At 45.7% G+C, this 27,889-nt stretch overlaps 2 protein-coding genes across 6 annotated transcripts in view; both read right to left on the bottom strand.

Annotated features, from left to right (window-relative positions):
- Positions 1–27,889, bottom strand: part of pctp (phosphatidylcholine transfer protein) — a 40,387-nt gene that overhangs the window by 8,765 nt on the left and 3,733 nt on the right. The window contains exons 4-10 of one of the 5 annotated variants that reach the window (XR_008566669.1): positions 27,391–27,470; positions 27,133–27,304; positions 26,987–27,054; positions 25,511–26,792; positions 22,900–23,041; positions 8,937–9,058; positions 7,405–8,095 (exon numbers count right to left, since the gene is read on the bottom strand). Coding sequence is in view for 1 of the 5 variants with exons in the window: in XM_054758617.1 (XP_054614592.1) it covers positions 26,718–26,792; positions 26,987–27,054; positions 27,133–27,304; positions 27,391–27,470 (395 nt within the window). In the remaining 4 variants the exon portion in view is untranslated. Of the gene's footprint in view, positions 1–7,404; positions 8,096–8,936; positions 9,059–22,118; positions 22,728–22,899; positions 23,042–23,393; positions 26,793–26,986; positions 27,055–27,132; positions 27,305–27,390; positions 27,471–27,889 lie in introns of those variants that run through there. The other 4 variants (XR_008566667.1, XR_008566668.1, XR_008566666.1 and 1 more) reach the window with 4 other exon arrangements.
- Positions 2,465–3,468, bottom strand: LOC129170728 (noggin-like). The gene has a single exon (XM_054758618.1). The coding sequence runs from the start codon at positions 3,258–3,260 to the stop codon at positions 2,592–2,594; it is 669 nt and encodes a 222-aa protein (XP_054614593.1). The 5' UTR covers positions 3,261–3,468; the 3' UTR covers positions 2,465–2,591.

Genomic DNA, 27,889 nt, shown 5'->3' with positions numbered 1-27,889 from the left:
TGTGCCTGTTCCTCCACAGCAAACTCCTCCAAGCATGCCTTTAGAAGAAACAAAGCTTTACACACCAGGAACAGAAAGTGTTCCCGTTAAAGTTGGACACTACAGTTGTCCAAAATGTCCTGTTAAGATGAAAAAGGAAGATTTATGATTTCATTAAAAAAGGTGTGTTCTCCTCTCTTAGTTCAGGTCACAGCCGGAAAGTCTAAATAGTCACGTCATGCCACCACTAAGTTTCGTTCTCATGTAAAAAAAAAACAGCCGACAAACACGGAGCGACCGCATCAGTCAATGAAGCAGCCAATGAGGTGCGAGGGGTGGTGGTGCCTGCCCCCCCGGGAAGCATCCCTGCTGGGAAAGCTTAACAGCTGATGTCACAGCCAACCTGAAATAGGTGGACTGAGCTTGTAAATGTGAAGCCTGATCATCAGCAGCAGGACAAACGGCACGGCCACAAAGACGGGAGGATTAGCATCTCTCACTCTCTCACTCACACTCACACTCACACTCACACACACACGCACGCACGCATCAAAGGCTATTGCGTCCATGCGGGCCTCCACATTGCAGCGTGGTGACAAGCAGAGATTTGTTGGCTGCATGGTGACGCATCAGGCTGGCTCTGAGGCTCAAGGAGGAGCATCATCAGGACTTCAGCGCGAGTCAAACAACACGCAGGGCGTTCTGGTGCCCCCCTGTCTGCACGGGGGAGGGGGACTGAGGAGGGGGGTGGGGGGGCATGAGACACTCATTTGCTGAAGAGCCGCTGTAAATTCACACACGCAGCACGACCACTGCCAAATACAACGAGGAGGCCTTCAACTACAAGCACCGTCATAAACGTCCTGTTTAATGAACACCTCTCAAACATCAGCATCACTATTTGTGTCAGGGCATCTCATCAGAGACGTCGTATATTTGGACGCCGTCAGACTGAACTTTGTGTGGCTCCTTGGGGTCACATCAGGATATCTTCACGTTTGCTGCAAACATGCACTTATTGATGAACCACACTGACATATCAACAAGCAAAGAAGGCCATTCAAGGTATCGTAAAGTGACCGTAGTAAAACGATGAATAATGCCAGAGGAAGACAAATAGCTATCTACTAAAAAGTGTGCTTTGTGGAGTTGCCATTTTATGCATAAAAGTTGTTAAATATTCGACTGGAACTCCTAAATTGCAATCATGTCTTTATTGACCGTCAGGCTGCCATCAGCGATTGTTCTCCTGCTAAGAGACGTGAATCGCTGAAGGTGTTTTTAGTAGAGGTGCGTACCCCAACTCGGTATCCAACAAACACGCTAAAGCGCTAACAGTGCCTGGTAAATCGAGGTAGAGTAACTCACACGTTTCTCCGTGTCTGTCCACACCAGCAAGACAACACTTCCTCATTCCCCTAACAGCGACGCGCATGCATGAACATCAACATGCGACACAAGCAGGGTGCTACGCTAACTTCACTTTGCTCAGTGAATACACGACTCTTGCATGTAGAATGAACTAGCAAACGCTAACATCACCACAATTATGTCGCAGTAATGAATGCACTTTAAAGTACTGACAAATCTTGTCATATTTTGCGCACAATTTGTTGTGGATTTTATTCCGTTCGGGCACATTTATTGCTTAGTGGTGTCCCTTAGAGGTAAGGTGAGAAGCACTGTCATCCGGGAGAAACTCGGATTAGAAGCACTGCTCCTCCACATTGCAAGGAGCCAGATAAGGTAGCTCGGGCACCTGGTCAGGATGCCTCTCGGACGCCTCCTTGCGCACATCCAACCAGGAGGAGGCCTCGGGGAAGATCCAGGACACGTTGGAGAGACCGTGTCTCTCAACACGTCTGGGAATGCCTCAGGATCCGCCGGTCTGGCCTTCCCTGCTTAGGCTGCTGCCCCCGCGACCCGACCTCGGATAAGCAGATGAAGATGGCTGGATGGATGGACTATTTCATACATTAGTGAAGTATTTAAATGAGTATTCTGTTCACCTTGCATGTACAAAAAATCCCTAAAACTAGGCATTGCTTTTGGACAATATTAGTTTGTTTTAGAACCCATTCGGGCACCGCTATCAGACATGTGAGCGACTCCCAAACTTAATGAACACTCCGATGTGACATGGATGAAACTATCACATTACAATAATGTCTTCATTGACCATCAGACTATCAGCGAGCATCAGCGCACATCTTATCACGCAGAGCCGTCACATGACTTGTTTACACATTGTAACCTTCCTCTCCTGCTGGGAGACGTTAATCGCTGATGGCGTCTTTATCTGCGCCTGATAAGTGCACTGGTGAGTGTCTATACTGTACTGTACATGCTATACGTGCAAGAGTTCCAATGAAAACCTTCATACACAACACTAGAGGTTTCAAGAAGGCAAGCCAATGCTTTCAAAATCATGTCAGTGTTGTTTTATTGCAAGAATATAAAGAATAAATAGCAAAATGTCCTTAATTTACAGGCCAGAAGGAGTGACGACATATAGAGGCATTCATAAAGTCCACTCTGCAGGTTACAAATAAAAAATAATCATAATAATAATAATAACGAGTCAGCAACAACTACACTCGCAGCATACATGATTAGCTTGCGCACGCGCATTTGCAGTCCGTGATGATTGGGTAGTGCACGGGGATCCACGCGCACTTTAGCCCCGCCTTCCTATGCAAACACCTCCACCTGAGCAGGCTCAGGTGGGTGGAGGTGGCGGGCTTGCACACCATGCCCTCCGGAACCGAGCACGAGCGTTTGCTGAGGCAGCCGCCCACACGCACGAAGCGCGGCCAGAACCTGTTGCCCAGGTCGGTCCAGGTGTAGACCACCGGGCAGAAGGTGTAGGCCCACAGCCACTGCTGCAGGCGCCGCTTCAGTTTCTTACTGGGTTTGTGCTTCTTGCCGAACTGCTCGTCGAAGTCCAGAGCCCGGATCTCCTTGGGCAAAACCCCGCCGGGCTTTTGGAGCTCCACGTCCTCCAGCTCGTCGTTTCCGGGGAATTTATCCTCGCTGGGCGGCGAGATGGACAAAAAGCGGCTGTCAAAGTCTCCCAGGAGGCTCCTGAGCTCGGTCTCGTTAAGGTCCCGCTCCCTGGGGTCGAGTACGGGGTCCGGGTCCTCCTTTAAGTCCACGAGCGGGAGACTGTCACTGGGGATGGGCCGGAGGAGGTAGTAGTGCTGACAGCCCCCCCTGTCCACCAGCAGTCCGAGGGACAGCACCAGCACACACATGGCCGCGAAGTGCGGATTCTGATCCATGTCGACGCGAGAGCTGCGCAATTACGCGTGGGAGCGTCGTGCACGGCGGGGAGCAGGCATGCTGCGTCAGTGGAGGTCGCTTCTGGTTCTGGTTCCGATGAAGGACGACGAGATGACGCGGATCCTCGTCATGATGCTCGTGCGTGACCTCCACGGAAGACAGCGAGGCTGCGTTATATGGAGGCCAGCGTGCGTGATGTCACTGGCCTTCAATGCACGCTTGTTGTCTGCAGGAGGACATCCCCACACCTCCTTCTGCGAGGAGGGGCGGGGCGGGGGGAGACGCCTCCTGTTGCTTTTCCAGACTTCCTAAATCAGCCTTCATGCAGCTGGAATGACTGCATGCGTCTCGCATTGGTCAGGGATGTTAAGAAGTCCGATAAATCCTTCTGGAGCGTCTCCCCGTGGCGCAGAGTCGCTCCACGAGAACTTGTGTAGAACATGTGCACTGTTCCTCAGCTCAGTGTTTACGTGTTTGCAACCATCACTTTGCAGCTTGGAATTGGAGCACAGCAGCAGACCGTTCAAGCACGCTTAGGAAACCTGCGGCCCGTGGGCTGCACCCTGGCCACAAGCGCATTCGATCCGGCCTGCCGTGGACACAATAAAAGTACGGTGGCCGATTGGGGGGTGGGGGAGGCAACGCCCAAACGCTCCAAACAAAACCAAAAACGTCATAAGAACACATGAAACAGCAAAGTGCTGCAAGTTACACATGCGGCAATAACAAACACTGCAGGATCAAAAAGAACTGAAAAACGCTCCAATTAAAATCTAGGAATTCATGTTATTTATTATGTGTTGTGTGTAAAACAAAGACAAGTACAAGGTAAGCCTTCACAATAAAAGCGCTGCACATTACAACCTTTCTGACTGCACCGAATGAAAGGGTCTCAAAAAAGCAGCATTGGTATGAACCCGGAGTTTGTTTTCCCAGACAGAAGATGATAACGTCGTCGTTGGATGTGTGGGTGGCGGGCAGGCTGCTAGCATGATTTCACTTGGCAACAAACACTAGCATGCACTCAATGTCACCTTTATGCATTCATACACAGCATCGGCGTTTGGGAACAACCGTGAACGGGAAAAATACACTCCTGATCAAAATGTTAAGACCAGCTGAAAAATGGCAAGAATGTACATTTTGCACTGTTGGATCTTAAGGTGGTTCTCTTTTAAAATGCAAAAACAAGAAATGGGAGTGAGGGGTTTTTTTTTAGTCAGCAATTTATTGCAAACACGCATTAAAGTGAAACAGGCTGTTCGTCTGCTGATCAGAAGTTTAAGAGCATAGCTAAAAAAAAACACCTGAAAGCCCCCTAAAATAGAAATAAAATGTAGAAAAAAGGAGCGAGTCATGACTAGTGTGCCATTCTTGTTAATGAGCTGAAATATGGGTTTGGGCATGCTTGATGCAGTCTTTCCAGGAGGCTAGTGGGAATGTTGCTCCAGGTGGTGAAGATGGCTTCATGGAGGGCATCCACTGTCTGGAATTGATGTCCATTTTTGTAAACTTCCCTCGCCATCCAACCCCAATAAAGATTTGTGCACATAACCTCAATACCCAAACGTAGCGTTCATTAGACACAACTTCATGTATTACGTCCAGTTAGCATTTGCTATCAAACATTACAGATATAAGAAATGAAAATGATGCAAAAGACAATGCAACCGAAGCCAAGGCAACTTATTAAAAAGCTTCCAGCAATGGCCACATTTTCCAATTCATTCATGAAATAAGCTTCACAAATGGAAGTGTAGAAAACACGCATTTCTATAGTGGAGTTCATGACATGAAGCAAAGCCATCAAACAACCTTTTTCCCCCTACATAACTACCTGCTACAAGTGAACACATAACTTTTCTTATAGATATACTGCAGGCATCTTACTGCCCACTTAGCTGATCCGTAATCGGAATAATAAAGATGAAAGTTGCATCTCCGTGTGTCGCTTGAGACGTCTGTTCACCATGACAGCGGGGGAGCAAGAGCAAACCAGGAGGGGCGCTTGATGTCAGCTGACTGATGTCATACGACCTCTACAAAGTGACGACCCACACTACCTTTGCGATCGACGTAAGGGGCAACCCTGGTATCAGTGTTTGTGGCAGCATCGGAGAAAGTTAGACTTGCATATTGTCTCGGAGCACAGCTATGGTGCTGGGAAAAAGCACGCAGCCATCCAATGAACCAAAACGACAGACATGCAAAAACTGTGGTCACTTTAACAGCATATTATCTTAGGAAGCTGGGTTCGAACCACCAAACCTGCGGTTTCTGGACAGTCTGCTTCTCCTGAGCCCCCCATGAATTGATACTGTCTCTATCATGCATTACCAAGCCACACTCTATAACAAAAAAAGAAAGAAAATAAAAGTGACATCTACCTTGAAGACATGTCAAAAAAATTGCATGAGGACCAGCGTGCATCACTGCAGCCAGCAGCGTGTTTAACAACCCGAACACGAGAAGAACGCGCTCCTCGCGGCGTATTTACAGCTGGCGTCCAGCTCTAGCGGGACAATATGGCTGCCTGTTCGCCTGCTCAATAAAGCGGGCCAAATTAACTCCCGAGTAAACAACGCTGGCTCAGAGGCGGCCATGGAAAGTATCACAATTTGCAAACCTGTCCAAACTGTGAGAATCATTCTAAAGAGAAAAAAATCATCATAATTTACTGGAAGAAGTTGCTACATCAGCCCTAAAGAATCCGCTGGAGATAAATGTGTGTTTGTTTCATTTTTCAATGCGCTAATTCACCGGAGCGCCCCGCTCGTTTCGTTTACGGCCAAATGATGCTGAAAAGTCTGGAAAATGTCACCTGTGCTTCCATGGGAGCGACACCTATCATAAACCATCAGCACTCTACAAGAAAGCTCTTTTGTCTGTCATCCCTCCCGTCCAATCCAATGTGCTTCCCATTAAGTTTGTTTTTGCTTCTTCTAATCCTTCCTACTGTTTGACCACAGGAACGCCGTGATAGTCAAATATTGCTGCTTGAGACAGACGCCTGCCTAATTGAAGAGGTTGTCTTCTGCAGTTAAACAGAAACCGTTTCCTTGGCTAATAAAAGCAAACCGCTCACATAATGACCTCTTTCTGTTGTTTTTCTTGTACGGGGTCTGCTTCTGGAGAGGACGTACACACTCAATACCAAGCATGGCCTCGCCGGCTGCTTTCTCATAAAGGAGATGACGTCTCTTCTCGGGTGACTTCAGACGCCGAGGATAACAGAGAAAGTCAATTTGAAGCTTGCGTCTTCCGACTCGGCACAAACGCGACGCTAACGGCGTGATGGGAAAGACAAAGCGCCATTTGCACGCCTTATCTCCCCGCGTGCCGACTTTCACACCTCGGGCTAACTGCGGCCACAAGCTGAATACACGCAGACCGGCGCTGTGTTGACTCTGGCGCTGGGGAGGTGTGTAATTTGCTAGTTTGTTTAGCACTTTGCTTTTCCCCTCCCATTACGCTGCAGTCCAAGAGCACACAATCAGTGTAATCACTCCTGCTTGGGGCCTAAGTGAAATGAATGAGCTCCACTGACCACCTGAGCGACAGTCGTAGGAATTTAATGGTGTCCATCTAATCTCTTTACAATAAAAAAATGTATGACAAATAGATTTGCCACTACCTGTACGACCACACACCACACCTGGGTCCTCATCTATTAAGCTTGCGTACGCACAAAACAGCGGCAAAAAGCTGCATACGCCATTTTCCACGCAAAGTATGTGATCTAGAAAAAGCCAACCTGACGTGAGAATGTGCGCACCGGTAAGCCACCTTTGCAGCAGGCATACAAACTTCTTGGAGACGTGGCAAAAAGGCGACGCACATTTTAAGTGGTGAAGTGAAATCATATGTTAGAAATAAACATGCAATGGAAGCCAACACAGATTTATCCGTCACTGCACGCAAAACATCACGCCGTTATTGACTTGAAAACATTGGTGGAAAGCGTTGCTATTTGATGGATATCATTTGTCATTTCCCATAAACGCCATGACACACGAGTGTATCGTATCCCGACTAAAAGAGACATGAAAAACACAACACAGCATTTTATTTTATAATCGTGATAATATGTGTAAGATTCAAATTAATTCTAACAAACATCAAGTTGCCAATCAAATACTTCCATAGGGTTTAAGTTTACAAGACAGAGAGCCAACAGTCCTCAGGGCTCGTTTCTCAACTTACTTTGGACAGTTTACAGAAAAATAAGACAGTTTTTCATTGTATATGTCAAAAATAACATTTATTTACCATGCATGGCTTTTGTGTGGCTAGTGTGTGTGTGTGTGTGTGTGTGTGTGTGTGTGTGTGTAAACTTACTCTTTCCTTTTCCACAAATGATGGGCTTTCATTTGTTGCGCTTTGAACTAACACAACATTAGTTGCTCTTACAATAATGATAATATAGCTAATATTTTCATGGTTTTAATGTCATCAATAAGTTAAATATTTTTAAAATATCCATCTGGAATTACAGCAATTAATTTGCAACATAACTTCATCCCAAAACAGATTTTGCTAAGCTTATATTCAGCTAAAATGTGGTATCAATTAAGAAAAACGTAGAAACTTGCTCACTAAAAATGGTGACGTGTGACTTGATATCAGACCGCTTTTTTATTTTGGATTTCTTAAGTTTGGCCTCGGTTGGCCCTGCTCCATCACACACAGTCTCTCAATCTTTTATCGGTTATGCCACTGCTGTGCCGTCCAAATATGATACCTTTTCCAGTATTTCCACCTCCGTTTCCATGAAAGCCCGCCTCTTCATCCGCTTAGTCTTCTCACCAGCCGTGATTCCAACGCAATCAAGGCTCTGTAAATATGGACGCCACATTCATGAGCTACTTTGCATTGACCTTCTATGGTGAAGTGGAGGCGTGCAAAGGGCGTGACTTGCGTTGGAGTTGCGTACACACACTTCTCCTCAAGGTGGAATCTATAAACCACAAACTGCATGAATGTGTGCGTGCGTCACGTTTTGTAGGTCTGAATATTTTTGTCCGTACGCACATTTTAGTCAGATTTCCACGCACATTTTTATAGATGAGGCCCCTGGTCTGCCAGAGAATAAGAAGGCATAACAGGAGGGACCATTGTTGCCAACATCGCCACTTTGAGACTATTCAGATACTCTTTTTCAAAAATGTAACTCACAACAAATCTAGAAGAGATTTTCGGCAAAAAGCACATACCACACTGCTGCTGTGGGCCCCTCCCCCATCTAAAAAGCACTCACGGGCGTCACAGCCAATTATGCGGCTTTGTTGATTGCGTCATTTATTTTTTTCCATCCATCCATGTTCTTCAGGCTGCAGGTATGGTCAGATATCCCTCTCAGATATCCACTTCATCCAGCTCCTCCCGGCAGATCCCAAGGCATTGCCAGGCCAGTTGAGAAACATGGTCTCCCCTGTCCTGGGTGTACCTCAAGGCCTCCTGCCAGTCCTGCCCTGAACACCTCCCCAGGGAGGCGTCCGGGAGGCATCCTGACCAGATACCCAAACCACCTCATCTGGCTCCTCATCAGCGCTTCTACTCCGAGTGTCATCCGGATGACAATGCTTCTCACCTTATCTCTAAGGGGGATCCCAGTCACCCTACACAGGAAAGTCCATACCCAAAGCTCATGGCCATCAGTGAGGGTAGAAACCTACCTCATAGCTCCAGGTTCAGGTGTTGGGTGTACTGTGAATTCTTTGCGTACACCAAAACTGTCAGGCCAAACTGCAAGATGATGGATGGGTGTAGAGACTTGGCCTTGGGTAGGGGTGGACATCTGAAATGTGAATGCAAAATAAGATGTTGATGGTGTTGTGACATGTCCTACAAGTGGCTGTAACGTTAACAGGTCACAGCTTCAGTAGACATTTAACACACACACACACACACACACACACACACACACACACACGAGGTAAATGTGGTCCAGTGCAAGCAAAGACCCAGAAGAGCAACATGGTCAGTCCAGCCAGCAGGTTGTAGTCTGCCTTTATTTTACTGCTATCAAGCAAAACAGTGGTGGTGTTGATGGATGACTGGGCTCTCCATCAACCTGCCTGATCCTAAATGAAGCCTGACAACCAGCATGGTGGCACAGCGGGCCTCCCCCCTGCGGCCTGTGGGACATTTCTAACATTTAAAACGCGTCCATCCTATGTTTCTACAGGTCACCAGAAGCCATGTTCACGGACATGGCCGCAGGTCTGCGTGTCCGCCTCACAGACGTCCGCTTGTGCCGCTCAACCCTCACCGCCCCCACACCCCACCTTAGTCGTAGCTCCCCATTCGCACTTCATAAATCAAGAATCTCTTTGCTGGATAATAGTGGGCCGATTGTTCAACCGCAAGACATTCGCGAGGCCGATGTGCCGCCTCGCGAGCTACAGCTGGATGTCCATGAAATTGCAGTGGTCTTCGTCAGGCCACGTCTGCGTGGTTATATTGTCAACTCCTCTTGGCAGCTGAAATAGTTCCAAAAATAAGAGCACTAATTGGGCCGTGTTTATTTCTGCACCGGGAGAAATGCTTAAGTGTTTTTAGCAGGTTGTTTGTGGCTGGACGCTCGGGGCTCGCTGGGAGGTACAGCTCAGTCCACGGCATGGAAAAGAGCCGGCGCTCCCCCTTTCTTTAATAAATAAGCTCTTTTATGGTAATACAGTCTAGTTGTGTGTGAGGCTGGCGAGCGAGCGCGTGACATCATGTGTGTTGACTCACGAGCAGATGAGTGATGCACGCGGACAACTCGCCGCCGCTCGTGTTCAGCGCCTCAAAGTGCAGTAAACCTTCTGTCTGTTGTCCCGTCGCAGTGAGGAGGGGGCGGGGCTCGCTGCACACAGCGGACCTCTGTCACCTGTTGCCACCGGCGGGAGGCCCGCACGACAGGCGGCCGGCCAAGCCTGGCGGCCGGCGGCGGTGGCCTGGCTCCCAACTTGACAGCTCGTCAGGGTGATTTACTCCACGCTGACGAGTCTCGTGCGAGCGGCAGCCCACTGCCACGCCAGCGTCGCTGTTTACGCATCACAACACGGCCCGTCTCGTTCTGACATGAAATAAGCGTGTGTGACTTGGCCAGCGAGGCTTTCATTAGAGGGCCGGCCGCCGCCAAGCTCCATGTAATATTTCCTGAGAAATTAATGAAAAAGCCCCAGAGACCAGCGTCAGCACGTTTTGATGATTATTAACAAATTGCGAGCCGCTGTTTGACACGTCTGCGTTTGAGGATGCTCGAGCAGCAACGCCGTAGGATGGCGTCTTGAAAGGCCACACTTATCATTGATTAGTGGCGAGTAGCTACATATTTTATATTTAAATGCGTTTAACACGTGCGTGAAAGCATATTCAGGGATTACACCTGGATTGTGTTGTGAATGAACAATGGCAGTTGAAGAGACAAGGGCTGAACCTAAATTTATTGAAAACCACTTTTATTGAAAACATTCATCTGAAATTGGAAAACGTCAACGTCAAGCTAGCAGCAGGGTTTGGGGGGAGCTTGTGTCAATTCCTCGTGGTTTTTCGTCGTTTACTGGTGGTCCCGGGATATATCAAAAAGCAGGGTTCTACTTGAATGTGCCTGTTGGGCTGCTTCTTCACCTCGCCACCTTCAGAGTCTTTTTCAACTGCTGTTTCGAGGCCAGAAAAGCAGTCAAATCAATGTTGACATTGAGGACCGCCTTGTGTGGTTTGTCTGACAAATCCAAGTGTACTTCCTGGGTGTGTTTTGACTGTGGACAGAAGCTGCAGCCTGTCTTGCAGCCTGCAAGAAGACATGGCAAGGCGGCAGACGGGTCACAGAAAACCAAGACTGACAGCGAAAGGATTCTGGGTTGGGAGGGGGGGGCGTTCGTAGCCGCAGGAGTCAGTGGAAAGGGTTAACACGAGACAGTAAAGTGAATCCAGATGTGCTGTTATTATTAATATCTGTGGCTGATGAATGGGAAGGTAAAATTACAGGCGCCAGCCAGGGAGGCCCCGTGTGCTGCCCTGCCACCCAGGCGCTTCCCATCTCACCAAAGCAACGAGACCGTCGGCCCGGCGAGACCGCCAAGCGTGCCTTAACGTGTCAGGCCCGCAAAGGCCAACACAGGCGCTGTCCAAGCCGGTGGTCAGACACAATCCATGGAAACAATAAAAATCCTTTCTGAGGTTGTGTAAAAATGACCTCCTTTGACGCAGTGTGAGAGCATCTGAGTTGAAGGGGGATGCGGGGGCTCCAACAACAGGAGACCCATTAAGTTTCACAACAGTTTCCTCACTTCTGACACTGACAAAGTTCCGTTTGGTTCTGAATGTGTCAAACTAGACGTCCTCCATCAAAAATGTTGTTAAGCATGAGCCACTCTGGGAAAAGATGGTCCACTGTTGATCGGTCAGAAAGAAAATAATAGAAAATAATGGAAATATACTGTACATCATCAGTTGTAGCACTGATCCTCCGACGCGCTCATGATGTGCTCTCTTGCGGCGTCATGTCATACATCAAACTCAGCAGAAAGATGCCCCTTTCCAGAAAATGTCAAATTTGTAGAACCACTGAGTTTTTTCAACCGTAAAATAACAAAATAAGATACATTACAGACCACCGAGCAGCTTTGCTGATGTCGTGATGTTTGTGTTAGCAACACACGACATTCATTAATCGTTGAAATGATGACTAACTTGAATGAATACACATTAAAAGCAGCTGTGAAAAGCTTGCGGCTGTTGCTATTGAGCCTATAATCACTTAACAAGCTCTTCACACCTCCTTCCATTCACACCTCCATCGGGCTGCCGGGTCGACCCAAAAAAACAACCGTGCATTTCTTCACTCTCTTTACAAAGCTAACAGCAAAAGAATGGCCTGTATATCCTAAGAAGCAGATCACAAACTATTCATTCTTACATTACTAAATTGGGTTCTGGGGATGAACGTTCCCGTTAGCAAACGGTGTTGGTTGGACCAACTGTCAAACCTGGGTTTTCCCACGCCCCACTTTTTGTACCATTCACAACCACCAAAATTTTGTCCCAGTTTTCATACACAGCCTGTTATCGTACGGCCAAATGTTGTGTGGCATAAACTCATTCATTATCATTCCACAAAATGAAGGACCCAAACAAAGCATCCCACGACTGCAACATAACCCACGCTGAAGGTGAGAAACACTATTGAACTCATCGTAAAGTACAAAGGTACCTCTCCCCTCACCGTCTTCACTAACAAGTCTTCAGTAAAGGTAGAAGTTATGTTAAATGTTCATTTGTCCATTCATTGGCCATTTTGCACTGTTTAATGCATATAAGACCATAATGATTCTCTATAAATGTGTTTTTTATCTGAATTAGATTTACTGTACATTATGTCTTATGAGAAAAGCAGCATCGGTTTTCAGACGAACCGGTTTTCATCCGACCTTATGGAACAGATTACTAACGAAAAGCGAGGTTTGACTGCATTTCATCATTTCAAACACTGTCCAGATGTCGCTGCACATGTGCTTATTCTGGATGAAGACATCATGCAAAGCTAAATATAGCCAAGACTTTACGATGCCTTCATTTGAGTCTCAATACGTCCACATTTGCTCATTTCAAACTTGTCAAACTCAATCATAAAAGTGATTCATGAAACTATTGGGACAAGTAACAGCTGCCATAAGCTAGCATATAGTTTTTTGGTGTATGAAAATGCCAGTAAAGGCGGACTGCTTGCTTGGTGTTTATGGTATTGAAGTGGTGAGAAGTTGCTTGTGGTTGATTGAGGATGCAGCAGGAGATAGAGGGAGTCCGCTGGGATGTGGGAAAGTGGAGGATGGAGCCTGGCGGGCCGCAGGGGGGGCTGTTGTTCTAAGCGGCAGACGCACGGCTGCAGGGAGGGGGGATGCGGTGGGTATAGACGTTTAAAGAGGGGGGCTTCTTCTTTGGCTGTCCTTAAACAGCCCCCCTCTAACACCCCAAACACATAGACACAGCCAGCCTCCCTGTCGCTGTCTGCCCCCCCCCACTAACCCCCAGCATGGGGCACCCTCCATGCCTTCACGTGACAGCTCGCAGGACGAGCACACGCTGGCTTTACTTGCACTCCGTGTTGCATGTGCGGCGCTGGGACAGGAGACTAATTACGCTTAATGAGAGGCGGTGGTTGGCAGAGGAATGGCTGCTTTGTTGCCTGAGCCAAGGGTGTAAATGTTAGGGTGCAACCTTGCACGGACGACACAACACACTCTTTTTGTTGGCGGAATAAACGCTCAGGCCTGGATGGATGTCATACAAGTGTTTGTACGAATGGCGGGGGCGATCAAGACCGGCCTGCATCCTGCCAGGGCTCGAACCCGCGTCCACAGATCCCTGCTAAATAAGAGTTGAGCAGCACTAGCCAACGAGCTGCCATCTGTTTACATAAACAAGGATCAGAACTTGTGATACTAACATCATTGTACCTCCCTGGAACTATTAACTACAGACCTGACAGTCTCTTTGTCTCAGAGGGTGGAGGCGGGGCCACTAGCATACACACAAAGCGCAGAAGAGTGCGACGTAGTCGAAATGAACTCATTCAATACTAAAGACGTAGTTATACGTTTTAATAAACCCCAACGCCCAATCCCAACAACGTATTTATACGTCTTTTACGTTTCTTTAGCGCGAGAGGCAAAAGGAGGTGATGATGCAACTCCTCACCAATGGATGAGGCTTGCGAGCAATTTTAATGCCATCATGAGAGGAAGGAAAAACACACGACAGGAAGAGGAAGCCCTTGCCTTTAAAAGGTAGCTGTTACGTTCCTTACATTCTCCTGAAACTTACCTTTGTTCTTCTGCTGATTACTAAAGAACGGAAAAAGGTAGAAACATACTTTTTTTTTCTGATGAAAGACAGGAGTCTAATCTTTCTTTTGGATGTTTACATAGTCAGGACACAATATTCTGTGTGCCTTGAAAGATCAATCAGATTTAGTCTAAAATGGCCGGTACTGAAGGGGTTGTCTTTTGAAAAACGGCTGGGATTGAATGAGTTCAATGAGTACAATATTTTTAGTGTACTTTTCTTAAAAGTGATGTTAAAATCTTGCCTGGTCTCGTTCTTGTAGGTCCAATCGTGTGTATCGTCTCTTCTCGTGACACCCCTAATAATTGTGCACAGGCATGTTTTTTCTTCCCTCTCGCACTCTCTCAACTCTGATTCTAAAAGTAATCTTGGAACTTAATTTCCTAAAAATGCACATAAAATGAGTGTTTGGTGGAAAAACGGCATTCCAAGCCCTCTGATTTATCTCCAACAGAGTGGAATTACAAAGTTGATTTCTAATCACTGTAACCGAGCCGTGCGGCTGAGGTGAAGAGCACAGGCTTGGATTTCGCCTAATTCCTGCAGTCTGACAAATGAGGAGTGGCAAAGAGAGGAGGCTTTTAAAAAAGCTGGAGTCAGTCTGATTGTTCCCCAGAGAGACATTTCCAGGCCGGTGTCCCGCAAATGACATGTTTGGACGTAACACAATCTGCTTTGTGCGAGAGGTGACACTTCAGTGCAGACACATTCTTCCCCAGGGCCCTCAAGACCAACTGAGAACGTGTTGGTTGTTCTACTTTGTCTTTCTTTTGTCAAACATTGGAATAGCGCTAAGACATCATACCTGCCCGAGCCTCTCTTTCCTTCTGATTTATGAACACATTCTTAGTCCATACGCAGCCAAAGCATCAAACCTCTCATTACTCTTCTGGATGTTGAACGCTTTAACTTCAGCTACATTTATGAGGTTTCATGTTTACGCTTTAGAAGACTTAGACTTTAGTAGATTGTTACGTGAACCAGGCGTGTCTGACGGCGGACAGGCCAACAGCTTTGCAGTACAATTTCTGTCCATTTGCAAACGTTAGCTTTGCATTTGTCCAGCACGTCGAGAGAGCTCCGAGTCGGCCGTGCAGGGAGGTGCACGGTATAAATCAAGGGCGACTGCGGTGGGAGACGGTAATCTGATTCCAGTCTGCGGACATTCGCCGCCAAGAAGAGTTTGCACGTTGTGTTAGGAACAGCCGTCTTGTCTGCTTCCCATGGCCGTCAACAACTAAAACCACAAATTAGTGTTTATGACTTAACTAGGAGATTCTCACTTCCTGTTAGCCTTGTAACCATGGCAACAAACCTAACAGGGTTTCCCACCCTCAACAAGCAAGGTCTCATGTCGTGACGTTAACAATGATGATGATGATGATGATGATGATTCATTCATTTTCAGGATAGCCCCAAAGTTGTGTGTCATGACCGATTATACAAATGATGACATCACCCCCCCCCCCTCCCCCCCCCCCCCCCCACACACACACACCCATCCAATCGCCACACGAACTACAGATCTGTGGCAAGCACTGGAATCGTTCTACTACTTCCTGATACAGCACTCTTCTATGAAGCACAGCACCAAGGTTCTGGGCCCAGGAGGTTTGGAGAAGACAAGCGAGAAGAAGAAAGTAAACGTCGGTGGCTTTTTGGCTCACATTCACGCCACAGATTGTTTTTGTTGAGACGACCTCATCTCAGGCTAACAAGTTTGCAAATGTTCTAAGCAGAGTTGGTTCTGGAGGCCGAGACCACCGGGTTTGCCTCACCATTCCAGACATTCCATTTCTACTCGAGCCTCTAAACCACCAGAAAGAACCAGGGACTGCACACATCCATGAGGACCACAAATGGACTATTTTCCAAAAGGAATCTGATCTGATTCTCTTGGAGGGAATCTGGTGTGCAAACACTGTTGACAGTGGAATCAAACCAGTGCTTCCCACAAGCGCATTAACAGCCAATTTGTCCTGTTCAGAAGCCTTTCAGTTGAAATTAGAGCGTCACATAAACACAGAAAACAAAGACGCTTCCCACTGCAATGAGCTGATACTTGGTTGTCCATGCATGTTTCTCATGCACAGCGCAATGTAAAGACTTCCTCTGACGCCCAACAGGACATAATGACACACGCCAGAGTCGCGTATGACCTGCACGTCGTGCTGACATAATGCACCATGGGTGAGGTGCAATATCAGTACAATCATGGCTCGTTTATCACCGTTAATTGGTTCCAGACCTGACCACATTAAATGAATTTCGGCGATATACAAGTCAATGTTAATAAATGGAATATCTTCATAGTTAGAGGATAAGAACCTTGTTTGTGACTTTCTTAATACGGGTTTAACATTATTAGAGCCCTCTAGACATCAAATAACACCCCATTAGTCACTTTTACACTCCTGTTATTGTTTGCTATCACATTGTGGCTGGACGCTAAATTTTGGAGCCACAAAACCTATTTGACCACTAAATTGTAGGCAACGCTACATAGAGAATTTCCTTAAGCGCGTTGTCACGTTCCTTTTCGGTCTTCCTGTTCCTCCTGGCGGAGTGACGAGCCACACCGGTTGCTTTGTCAGCTATAACACAAAACTAAGATGTGGAGGTTTTGTTCAGACAGCTTAGCATAGACCTACAATAGATTGCTTGTGGCACAAAATGTATCACAGTTGCTCGAAATTGGCTTTCTAACCAGTATCCCATTTACCGACATTGTGCAGCACGTAAATTTCCGATAAGCAGCAGCTCTTGCCTCTAACTAATGTCAGGTCACACCTCCTGTAATATTGAAGGGAGACGCCTTACTCCCCTCTCGCATAAGCAGCACTTTACAGCCAAGCCTAGGGGTGTCACGAGACACTCAGTTCACAAGACGAGACGATACACAACTACGAGAAAGAGACAAGGTGAGATTTTAACATTACTTTTAAGAAAAGAACAATTATAAAATATGACAATAGATTGAAATCTACCAATTGAATTTCTACTACGTTACACTCTTCTGCACACTGTGTGTATGCTAGCAGCCGCTGCACAACACCATTGCACACTGCATATTTACAATCTGAAGGAAAAACTTGGAAATCATTCCAGACCACGGACATATCGAGCTTCCAAGTTTGTTGCTCGGTGGAGCATGCTGCAGTTTGATGAGGCAATCACTGGTGGTCACATGACCACACAGAGCAAGCATTATTCGTTCCATCCATCCATTTTCTATACCACTTCTCCTCATTAGGGTCGAAGGGGCATGCTGGAGCCTATCCCAGCTGACTTCGAGCGACAGGATGGGTACACCCTGGACTGGTCGCGAGCCAATTGCAGGGCACATATAGACAACCAACCATTCACACTCACATTCATACCTATGGACAATTTAGAGTAGCCAATTAACCTAACACGCATGTTTTTGGATGTGGGAGGAAACAGGAGTACCCGGAGAAAACCCACGCACGCACGGGGAGAACATGCAAACTCCACACAGAAATGCCCAAGGGAGAATCGAACGCAGGTCTTCCCGATCTCCAGACTGTTAGTGTTGGCCAACATGCGAACCACTAGACCACCGTGCGGCCCCGCATTATTCGTTCATTTGGGTGAAATCCAAGCAATGCCTTATTCGATGTTGGCAGAAAATCCGATACAATTCAATATCAAATTTTTACAGCAATATTGGCCAACATTATCACATATCGCAAGTATCAACGTGCCCTCTCATTTCCATCTTTCAATTTTTCTGTCTGCGGCCCTCACTGAAAAAAGTTTGTCCACCCCTGTCCTAAGATGAGCTACATATCAAACTTCATACAAGCTCAATAATAAATATTGTTCAATGAACAGCTGTGGCAGTGTCACTCAAAGATAGGAACTATTAGAATTTCAGACACTCATTAGTCCATGTTGAAAAATGTGAAGCTTTCCAAACAGCCAGTGTAAGAAGATGATACTAGTCATCTTGTGATGTGTGAATAACAATAATAATACTACTAATGATAACAATAACGATATTAATGATAATGACTGATGGCTGTAATAGATTTTGAATGCGGTGTGAATGAATGTTTTTCTTGGGGAAATCTATCCTGATAGATGGAGTGTGTGCATCGTGACATTGCAATTTGGCGTGGAATGGCGCGCTGTCACCGAGGGCCAGTGATCAAAGGGGTCGCGGGGGGTCAGCAGGACGGTTGAGAGTGTTCACACCCGAGCAAGCCCTCCTTCACTTTTCCATCTCATCCCCTGCCGTGTGAACTCTGCAGCGCAGGACAAACGCTTTATTTGGAGGCAACATTTGTGACACTACGCTTTCGGGGGTCTCGGGGGTGGGGTTAACGAAGGTGTTTTCATTTTGAATTGGGTCCAGTGGGCCCAACAGTAATTGTCACTACTGTGAGACCTAAACACATATTTACTACTTTGAAAGTGCACATTAGTGCTTTTATTGTGTTAGCTTAGTTGAGTACACATCATTGACCCGGTAGTGGGAGGGGTGGGGTATAGTGATGTGGGGGGGTCCGAGTACCGGTAGCGGCATCAGATACGAGTACTTGGGGATCAAAGAAATTCCCGGCCAGCGTGGGTGCTGTTGGATTGGGATGACTCCACACGGTGCACGAGCGGACACCATTGGCCGAGGAGGACCTGCAGAGGAGCGATGGAGGGAGGATGGGTGTGTTAAGCAAACAGGCTTCTGCCAGTGTGATATATGTGTAAGCCCACCGGGTGCACAGCAGAGACACCCAGCTTAAGATCTTTAACTGGTCTCTGCACACGAGATGGAGGACGCTTTATTAAAGACAAACATGCCGCACTCACTGATGACCATAAGAAGAAGAAACCTCTTTCACTTAATGAAATGCCCTGCCCTGCCCTGCCCTGCCCTGCCCTGCTCTGCGTTCATTTTGGCTACTGTGCCGTAACAAGAGTAAGAAGTAAGACGTAAGAAGAGCGTGAATGATGATTTTATTTTTAGTAAAGTGTAATCAGTTCACAAGATTGGGTCTACGAGAACGAGACCATTTTAACATTACTTTTAAGAAAAATACAATGAAAAAAATACAGTATATGCAATCTACTAATTGAATTTCTACTATGTCACACTCTTCTGCACTCTCTGTATCCCGAGACAAAGACTGTATGACGGACAAAAGGGCTCACTCCATTCATGCAGTTGTTCTATGGAACAAACGCACCAAGGTCCTGGAACAAATGCAGACTTTCCTGCCTGTTTGGAGGCAAGACAAAAACAGACACGCATGCACATGGCAATATGTTCATGATCTACTTCATTTTCATTTATTGTGTGATTAATTCATTTATTTATCGTTTCATGGGCCTAGTGCCCACGAGACTTTTTAATCTTGTGAGATCTTGTGACACTCCTAGTATTCATAGTTGCAGCTTGTAGCCCCGGCCCCCATCTCTACTGAACAATGGCGGCACACTGCTACAGGAGCAAAACACAAGAACCGGTGTAGCTGGAAGTTTCCTTGAGGAAATGAGCCTCCCTCTTAAAAAAAGAATAAGAAGGGTGAATAGACCAGAAGGTTCTATCAGATCCTATCACAGATGTCTGTTTTTTTTTTTTTGGGGGGGGGGGGGGGGGGGGGGCTGAGAGGACAGTGATGGTGAAGGAGGCTGCACGGGGGGGTTGGGTGGGCTGACAGTGAATGATGTGCTGCCAGTTGTCTCAGACACGCCGAGGCCGGCGTCTCCAAAGGCTTTAGCAGCAGAAGCAGCAGACCCGGGTCAGACTAAACAAAGCCCCGCTCACCTCGACCTCTCCCAGGGACGACAAATCTGCTCACTGCAGTGGAGGAGCGGGCGGCAGGTAAAGCACTTAGAGGGTTGAGATGATACGCTAACCCAAATAATCCGTACCATATATTTCTGCAGGAAATGATCATCAGCCTGTCACTTCAAAGATCTTATCTGCCTGTTAAGAAGCACAGGTCACTGTAACAAGAGCAGCAGGTTTAGGATTGATGGAGCAACATGATCATTCAAAGAAGAAAAAGTACATCAAATGACTACAAACAGTCTTTGTAATGCTGTCACAACTTGGATTTGTCGGACTGTCTCACATCTTCACATACGTACACCTTGTAAGCGTTACCACTGAGTGAATGTTTAGGACATCCACATGGCGCTCACTTGGTGTGCAGCTTCTTGTTAAACCACAATGGCTGCATGTTCATATTCATAGACTTAGGGGTGTCCAAAGTGGAGCCCGGGGGTCATTTGCGGCGCAAGGCTGTTTTTTTACTGGACCACAGCTCATTCTAAAAATAAAAAAATAGCATTCATTTTACAAGAACAAAGTCAAAACTATTAACTCATTCAATACCCTCACCCTCACCTCATGAGCTTTGGGTCGTGACCGAAAGAACGAGATTGCGGATACAAGCGGCGGAAATGAATTTCCTCCGTAGCGTGACTGGACTCACCCCAAGAGATAGGGTGATGAGCTCGGTCATCCGGGAGGGACTCAGAGTAGAGCTGCTGCTCCTTCACATCAAGAGGAGCCAGTTGAGGTGGCTCAGGCATCTCGTCCGGATGCCTACCGGACGAGATGCCTGGTGAGGCGTTCCGGGCATGCCCGGCCAGGAGAAGGCCCTGGGTCAGACCTATGACGCGCTGGAGGGATTATGTCTCACAGCTGGCCTGGGAACGTCTTGGTGTCCTCCCGGTGGAGCCTGGTGGCTGGGGAAGTCCGTACTTCCCTACTGAGACTGCTGCCCCCGTGAGCCGGACCCGGATAAGCGGAAAAAAATGGATGGATGGATGTCATAATGTTATGAGAAACAAAGAAAAATAAATTGTCATTTTTGTAAAAATTAGGTTGAGAAAAATGTATATCATGGTAATAAAGCAGAAGAAGACTGATGGATGAAGTCAAAATACTATGGGAATAAAGTCATCATATTGCAAGAAGAAAATTTACGAGCAGTATTTAAGAAGAAAGTCAAAATATTTGGAAAATTTTTAAAAAAATACATGAAAAATGGGGAAAAAGAGCAAAGAGTGAAGTTGATAATATGCTTTTCCACATACAGTATGTGACAAAGCTCAGATGCAATATTTTGAAATAACTTCTTAACAGCTTTACAAAATATCAAAGTGGAAAAGTTGCAACCTACCATTTTTCCTCACTGGTAAAAGTTAGGACACCCCTGGTTTAACGTGTTGCTTTGAGCTGTGACGATAAAGAGCATGAATGTGCGCTACAAACGTCAGAAAAGCAGAAAGGTAATCTGGGAATCGTCTGTATTGTCCGCCAAATCCCCTGCTTTGTTTGAGACCCACATTTGGGTATTTTGGGGTAGACTAATGTCAGGACGCCCACCAAGACAGAACACCAGTAATGCCCCCCAGTTCATAGAAGTGCTCTTAAGTTGACAGACTTTATGCTGGGAAATAAACATACAGCAGCTCTCAAAACAGTTTGTGTGCTTTGACACAAAACATCATCTGAGACGTAGGGGTTTAGATTGACGGTGACTCACGTGTATTTCACAGTTCCTCTGACTGTGTCTCTTCTTCCTGGCGCCGCTCCGCTCTACGTTTTTGTATGCTTTTTAAAACGTATTGCTGCCGTTACCCGTATGCTATTTTTCTCCTCCTTTATGTAACGAACCAAAGATTAATTGATTCCGTAATGGCGCCCTACAGCCGCGTAACTTCTACCTTCCTTTAGCATGTCCAGAAGTACAACTTTTTGTGCGACGGTTTGCATCTTTACTCTACCTTTTGGGTGCAGAACGTTTCGTCAACATTGTGCGTTTTGTCCGGGAGAAAACTTACAAAGTTCAGTCACACTGCTAGCGGTTTGCTAGCGTTGGAACACAGCAGGAGAGATGGCACGGAGGAGATTGACAATGCTCTAGCCAATCAGGATGCAGAGCACAATGCGTGGATTCTCCGTTAGCCAATCAGTACACAGGACACAATGTGTGTACATATGCTGTTTAAAAAAAAAGCATGCAAAATTGCAATACAAAAAAACCAGCAAAACAACGAGACTGTACACCGAATAAAGCTGTTATGAGGGCCACAGTTTGACCCTGGAACAGATCATTTCTATTTTCATGAGTTCGAGGAAGCCGTCGCTGGTATGACAGCTGGTGGCGTGTTGCGCAACAACCCACATTAAATCCAAACACGAGGCATGTTGACGTGAATGTGTCAGAGGCTGAGGTGGCGACCTCGGACAAACGAGAAGACGACAACGTGGATGAAGATGACCGCCGTCGCTATCTGCAGTGCTCGTCTGGCAGAAATTAACCAAAGAAAGAAAAGCGTTTGAAAAATAAGCTGGTGAGCAGAGATGTTATTTTGTTACGTCTGGCAGACAAAGAGGCACCTGGGAAATCTGAGCTGATGTTCGGCGAGGGAGGGGGGTGAGGGGGTTAAGGAGGGTCAGTCATGTATGACTTTCTTCAAGCAATTAGGCGTTTAAGTCACCAATCAGAAGACACAATGGCTGGCCAAGAAATATATTTGCCTTCCACTGTCGGGAGCCGGCCAGTGGAGAGCCTCCAGGAACGCCATCCAGCCGACATTCCACAGCATGAAATGTTGCACTGGAGCGCTGCTGCCGACGCTCGTTTTTGTCACCCCTCCTGCAGATAGCCGTCACAATGCCACAGATTGACAACAAATATGACAATGGCAGAGAGCGTATTGTGTCAGCGTGAATCCGTGTTGTTCTGCTCGGGATGAGACCATCACAAGCTCACTGGACCATAAATCACGCAGTGAAGCTCCAATGTGAGAGATATTTCAAACAAATACCTGCTGTCTGCGACCGCTTGGATGACTTTGGTGTCTTCATGGCTCTCGCAGCTGGGCCACAACGAAGCAGCACCACTAGAAGGCCAGCAAGGAGAAGCAGTAAATTCAGCACGCCTGCTTCCTCTGGGTTTTCTAAATTCCTCTGAAACAAAGCAGAGCTCTCAGGTCATCTTGGAACTTGATTTACTGGCTTCCAAACCACTAAAGAATTTGAAGTCTGAATTCTTGAAAAGTATCAAATTGCCAATCACGATAATTCAATAAACATCTGACATATGCTCTTCAAGCCGTCAGTGTAGATGTTCCACCAGCAGAGGGAGCAACAGCATCATCAATGTTTCTTTGTGGCTGCTCATTTTCACCAAGAAAAGTTCAAACTTTCTCTGCTGAGGAGATTTTGGAGGGAAGGCCACTTTGATACATTACTTACATTAAAAGATGCAAAAAGCAATCCAAGGTGTGGTGTTTAAAAGCATTTATTGCACAACTTGTCATGTAAATATTTTATAAATCTTTCAAAAATGTGTTAAAAATAAATAAATAAAACCATTATTGTTATTTGCTAAGCAAATAAACAGTTATTTTCTACACATCATACCAAAATAACTTTGGCCTCCTTTGGCCTTCATAACAGCCTGCAATTTGTTTTTCTTTTTCTAGAACCTGTTAACTACCGGCCATTTTAGACAATTTTGACTGATCTTTCAAGGCACACAGAATATTGTGTTGTATGGCTGTATAAACATGGAACATACCAAAAGAACGATTAGACTCCGGTCTCTCATCAGAAAGAAAAAAAAAAAAGTTTCTTTAGTAATCAGCAGTAGAACATGGCTAAGCTTCAGGAAAATATCAGTTGCCATCACAAAAAAAAGGGGAGAAAAACAACTTTTTGTGAAAAGATACAGTACATTTCAAGCATAACTTTCACTTTGACACACGTTTTTTACTTTTGTGACAGCTCAAATTACCATACCACAAAATAAACAATGGTCACACTTTACAATAAGCTACACAAAAATACAGTAGTCACTGAGGGCCTAATGAGGAACTAATAACAAAGGCACATAAATTTAGACTAGTTACTGAAGAACTAATGAAGAATTAATGAGGAACTAATGAGTAGTTACTGAAAAACTAATGAAGAACTAATGAGTAGTGGTTAGGGTTAGGTAGGTTCGCTCCTCATTAACTACTGTAATTTTGTGTACCTTATTGGAAAATGTTACCTAAACAATATTTTTAAAAAAGGGTTGTTTCACATCAAAATAGCAATTTATTTACCAGTATAACACTACGAACTATTTACAATTTTCACAAATAGAACTGAACAGTGTGTGCATGTATTAAAACTTCCCTACAATGCGTAACCTTCTGCACGCTACACTCCCCCCAAGCTCTCTCACTTCCTCCTTGCTGTCGAGTGTGTATTTACATGTAAAAGATCCACACGGAGCTCTTATCAAATGCACTTCTGACACCTTGTGGCTGTTTTTATGGCTTAAAACTGCACAAACAGTGACATCTTTTAGCGTGCACTTGCGTCATCACCTCTTTTTGCCTCTGGCGCAAAAATACGGAAAATCTTTTGTATTGAATGTGTTAATAGGATTAACTATTTGTTCAGCTTCTTTTTTATTGTCTTAATGTATTTTCAAAATGTTTTTTTTTTTTAATCTTAGCATGACAAATACCATTTGGGTAAAAAAAAGATTCTACATACAGCAGACCAGTAATTTACTTATTTTTAATTTTATTTGGATGGTGTGTTGCGGGACAAAAAAGTGAACCATGGGCCGCACTTTGGACACCCCTGCTTTTATAGTTCTTCAGAATTGAGCGAGTGACATGACATCAACTCTGAGCAACCACAACTCTCGTCACCTATAAAGCTTGTTAGCTTTCTCAACATCAAACTGTAACAGACAAACTGGAACTAGAATATGAATCCAAATACTTGCTAAAGAAAGCTGCAAATTGAGTTCAGGTACAAGAATGAGTGTATTAACCCATTTTACCATCATTTTCAAGAATCGACACAATAAACTCTAATACATGCTACGCTAGCTAGTACAAGCAATAGGAATCGCAATTCCTTTTACTGATTCGAGTTCTTATGAGTCACTCACTGAAATTAATCAAAACCTGAGTCAGCACAACTCACGTCTTCGTGGAGCACCTGAGAGTGAGTGAAACTCCCGGGCTGAGTGAGTGAATCGTTCGTTTTGTTGTGTCTGTGGTGCATCCAGGTCGGAAGCTAGCGGTAGCAATCAGGTAATGGAATAATGGAGAGCGTTTCACTAGAATGACACCAAAAGTAACCGAAATCAGAAGACCTTTAAACTGCTCCAAATGACAAAAAACTTAGATTAGCTGTAAAACAAACGCACTTTATCCTTTATCCTTTAAGAGTCTGCTCCTTGTTACTAATATTTCCAAAGTGCCCGCACAGAAAGTGCACCTGTTGACCATTTCCAGCTAATTAGTTCACGAAGCCTACCGAAATTGTCTTAACAAAAGCAAGCTTCCGATGTCTCATACATGTTTTTAAAAAACGCGTTTAAAACCATAACACCACTTGGAGCAAAAACAACAGATGACAGAAATTTACCTGACTCGACGGTGCTGGCTGGCAAACTGCTGGACACGCTACTTCCGGCTGGTGACGTCACTTCGGGAAAGACGCCATTGTATCTCGGTGGGGTTTTCAAATAAGCGTCACTGATGACGTCATGAGGTGGGGGGATACCATGAATATCTATTCAGCCAAATGTATAATCTTGCTGAATTCGTAGCAAGTCAGCTGGAAACTCCTTACATTTCAAATGGCTAATTATATCTTCAAGATATCGTTTTATACCATTCAAGTACTAACAGTGTAACAAAAACAAGTAACAGTAACATTTGAAACCAATGTTACTGTGCTCAAGTGTCCAAAGTGCGGCCCGGGGCCCAAAGGTAAAAATAAAATAAAATAAAACAATTAGCAAATACTAGGGGTGTCACACGATTAAAACGTGACATCTCTCATTTAGAAAGAAAATGTCTCATGGGGACTAGGCCTGGGACAATAACAAATAAACAATAAATGAAAATGTATTGAATCATTTTGCCAGCTTTAATATATCGCCATGTGCATGCGTGTCTGCTTTCCTCGTGTCTCGCCCCCAAACAGGCAGGAAGAGAGTTCACTCTGTGCATTGGTTTCAGTACCTTGGCATGTTTGTTCCATACAACAACGGCATGAACGGCATGAGCCCTTTTGTCGGTCATACAGTATTAAATACAAATATTAAAATGATGTCTGGCTTTTGAGTTCATTCCATTCAAGAGCTGTTTATCTCATCATGACACTTGTAAAACCCATCAATAAAAGACACTGTTTGATGTTATCAAATAAATCACAGCTTTTTCATCTCACATTTGAATTTTGGAGTGCGTGCACACAGCAATCAGCATATACCAATCAGAACATGAACATGTGGCTCTTTAAGAGCAATGCAGCAGTTTCCATGATTGTTCGTGGAAGTTCATTTCTGGGAAATCAAAATTCATACACAGACAATAAATTACACTGCATCTGTCATTTTTCACATTTAAATAACATTTAGACCAACAAAGACAAGTAGGCTGTGTTTTTCATTCTTCAAGAGAGACTCCATCAGGACTGATGGAAGAGAAGACCCGTGATGATTAGGATTAGGATGCTGGTGAAGCCCATCCAGCACACACATGCAGCGTGCCGTAACGCTTCTTGCACACTGGAGCTCAGAGTTGGACGGACAAATAAAGCTCCAATTGAGACCGTGTGACTTGATTCAGTTCTTGCAGCAGTGGCTTTGATAGTTGCTGCAGGCCTTCTGCATGTCAGTTAGGAAGCCAGGGACGCCGCTCTGTTGACGAGGAGAGTCAAACACACATGACATCTGCAGGCTGCACGTGCAACAGTGGCGCTATAACTGTCAGCTTGTACAGTACAGCCAATCAGAAGCCTGAAGAAAGTCACCTCAGAAAACCGTGCAGGAAATAAACTAAAGCAATATTACATTTACTATGATTGTATTTTCTGTGAAGAAAGGTGTCTTACCTTCGCCGCCCAGTTGACCAGCCAGGTGGGAATCATCCCGCCAGGATTGTCAAAGTAATTCATGAAAACTGGAAAGTTCATGAGGACATTTGACATTTCATGGGCCATCTGTGCTCCACTGAATGAGGTATTTATACTAACTGCACCTTTAGTTCCACTGGCACCGTCCGTCTCCATGGCGACCGTCTGCTTGTAGTCCTTCACTCGCAGCACGCCGCTCTTCTCCGGGCACGGTGTCTCCGGAGAACTTCTGGCCAGGATGACCCAGATCTTCCTGCTGTCCACATCCAGGACTCGCCGCTCCCTGATGTACACGTACTGAGGAACGGTGAATGAAGGAAGACGCCACGGAAGATGTTCACTTCTCAGCATCCTGAGATGTAAACGCGGGACTGGAAGGATACGTCTCTGTTGGACAGCGGGAAGGGGTACTTCACTTCCCAGTAGATGGCCGTCTGCCCGTCAAACTGCTCCTCAAAGAGCTCTGACAAGCACACGAGCGAAAAAGTTAGAATTCCTGCCATCTACTCAGACAGACGTGCAAGTCATGAACATGTTTTTCAAAACTTGCAAGTTTTTTACTGAATCAGGACTCACGAGTTCACTGTCTCACCCCCTGCCACCACTACCTAACGGAAAAGAGGAAAACCACTTAGCTGTCTGCAACTGCCACTCTAACTGCATTTGTATAAATGTATTAGCCTGGAGGGGAAAGCAACACATCTGGTTCTTGCCTCAAATTAACTCTCTGTTCCCCTCCCTGCCCGAGCTGCATCACAGACTTTACAAAACAAACGATTCACCCGCTCAGCCCGTGAGTTTCACCGACTCACAGGTAGGCCTGTCATGAGACATTAGCTTCACACGGAATTTGCCTCTATGTATGTTTTTGCAATGTAGGCA

Source organism: Dunckerocampus dactyliophorus, chromosome 18, assembly GCF_027744805.1.
Source record: "Dunckerocampus dactyliophorus isolate RoL2022-P2 chromosome 18, RoL_Ddac_1.1, whole genome shotgun sequence".
Taxonomy (NCBI): domain Eukaryota; kingdom Metazoa; phylum Chordata; class Actinopteri; order Syngnathiformes; family Syngnathidae; genus Dunckerocampus; species Dunckerocampus dactyliophorus.
The sequence above is the reverse complement of the archived record's forward strand: the minus strand, read 5'-3'. Positions and strand labels throughout refer to the sequence as shown.

Excerpts from the sequence above, each read along its gene's own strand:
- LOC129170728 (XM_054758618.1), bottom strand. The coding sequence starts at position 3,260 with ATGGATCAGAATCCGCACTTCGCGGCCATGTGTGTGCTGGTGCTGTCC.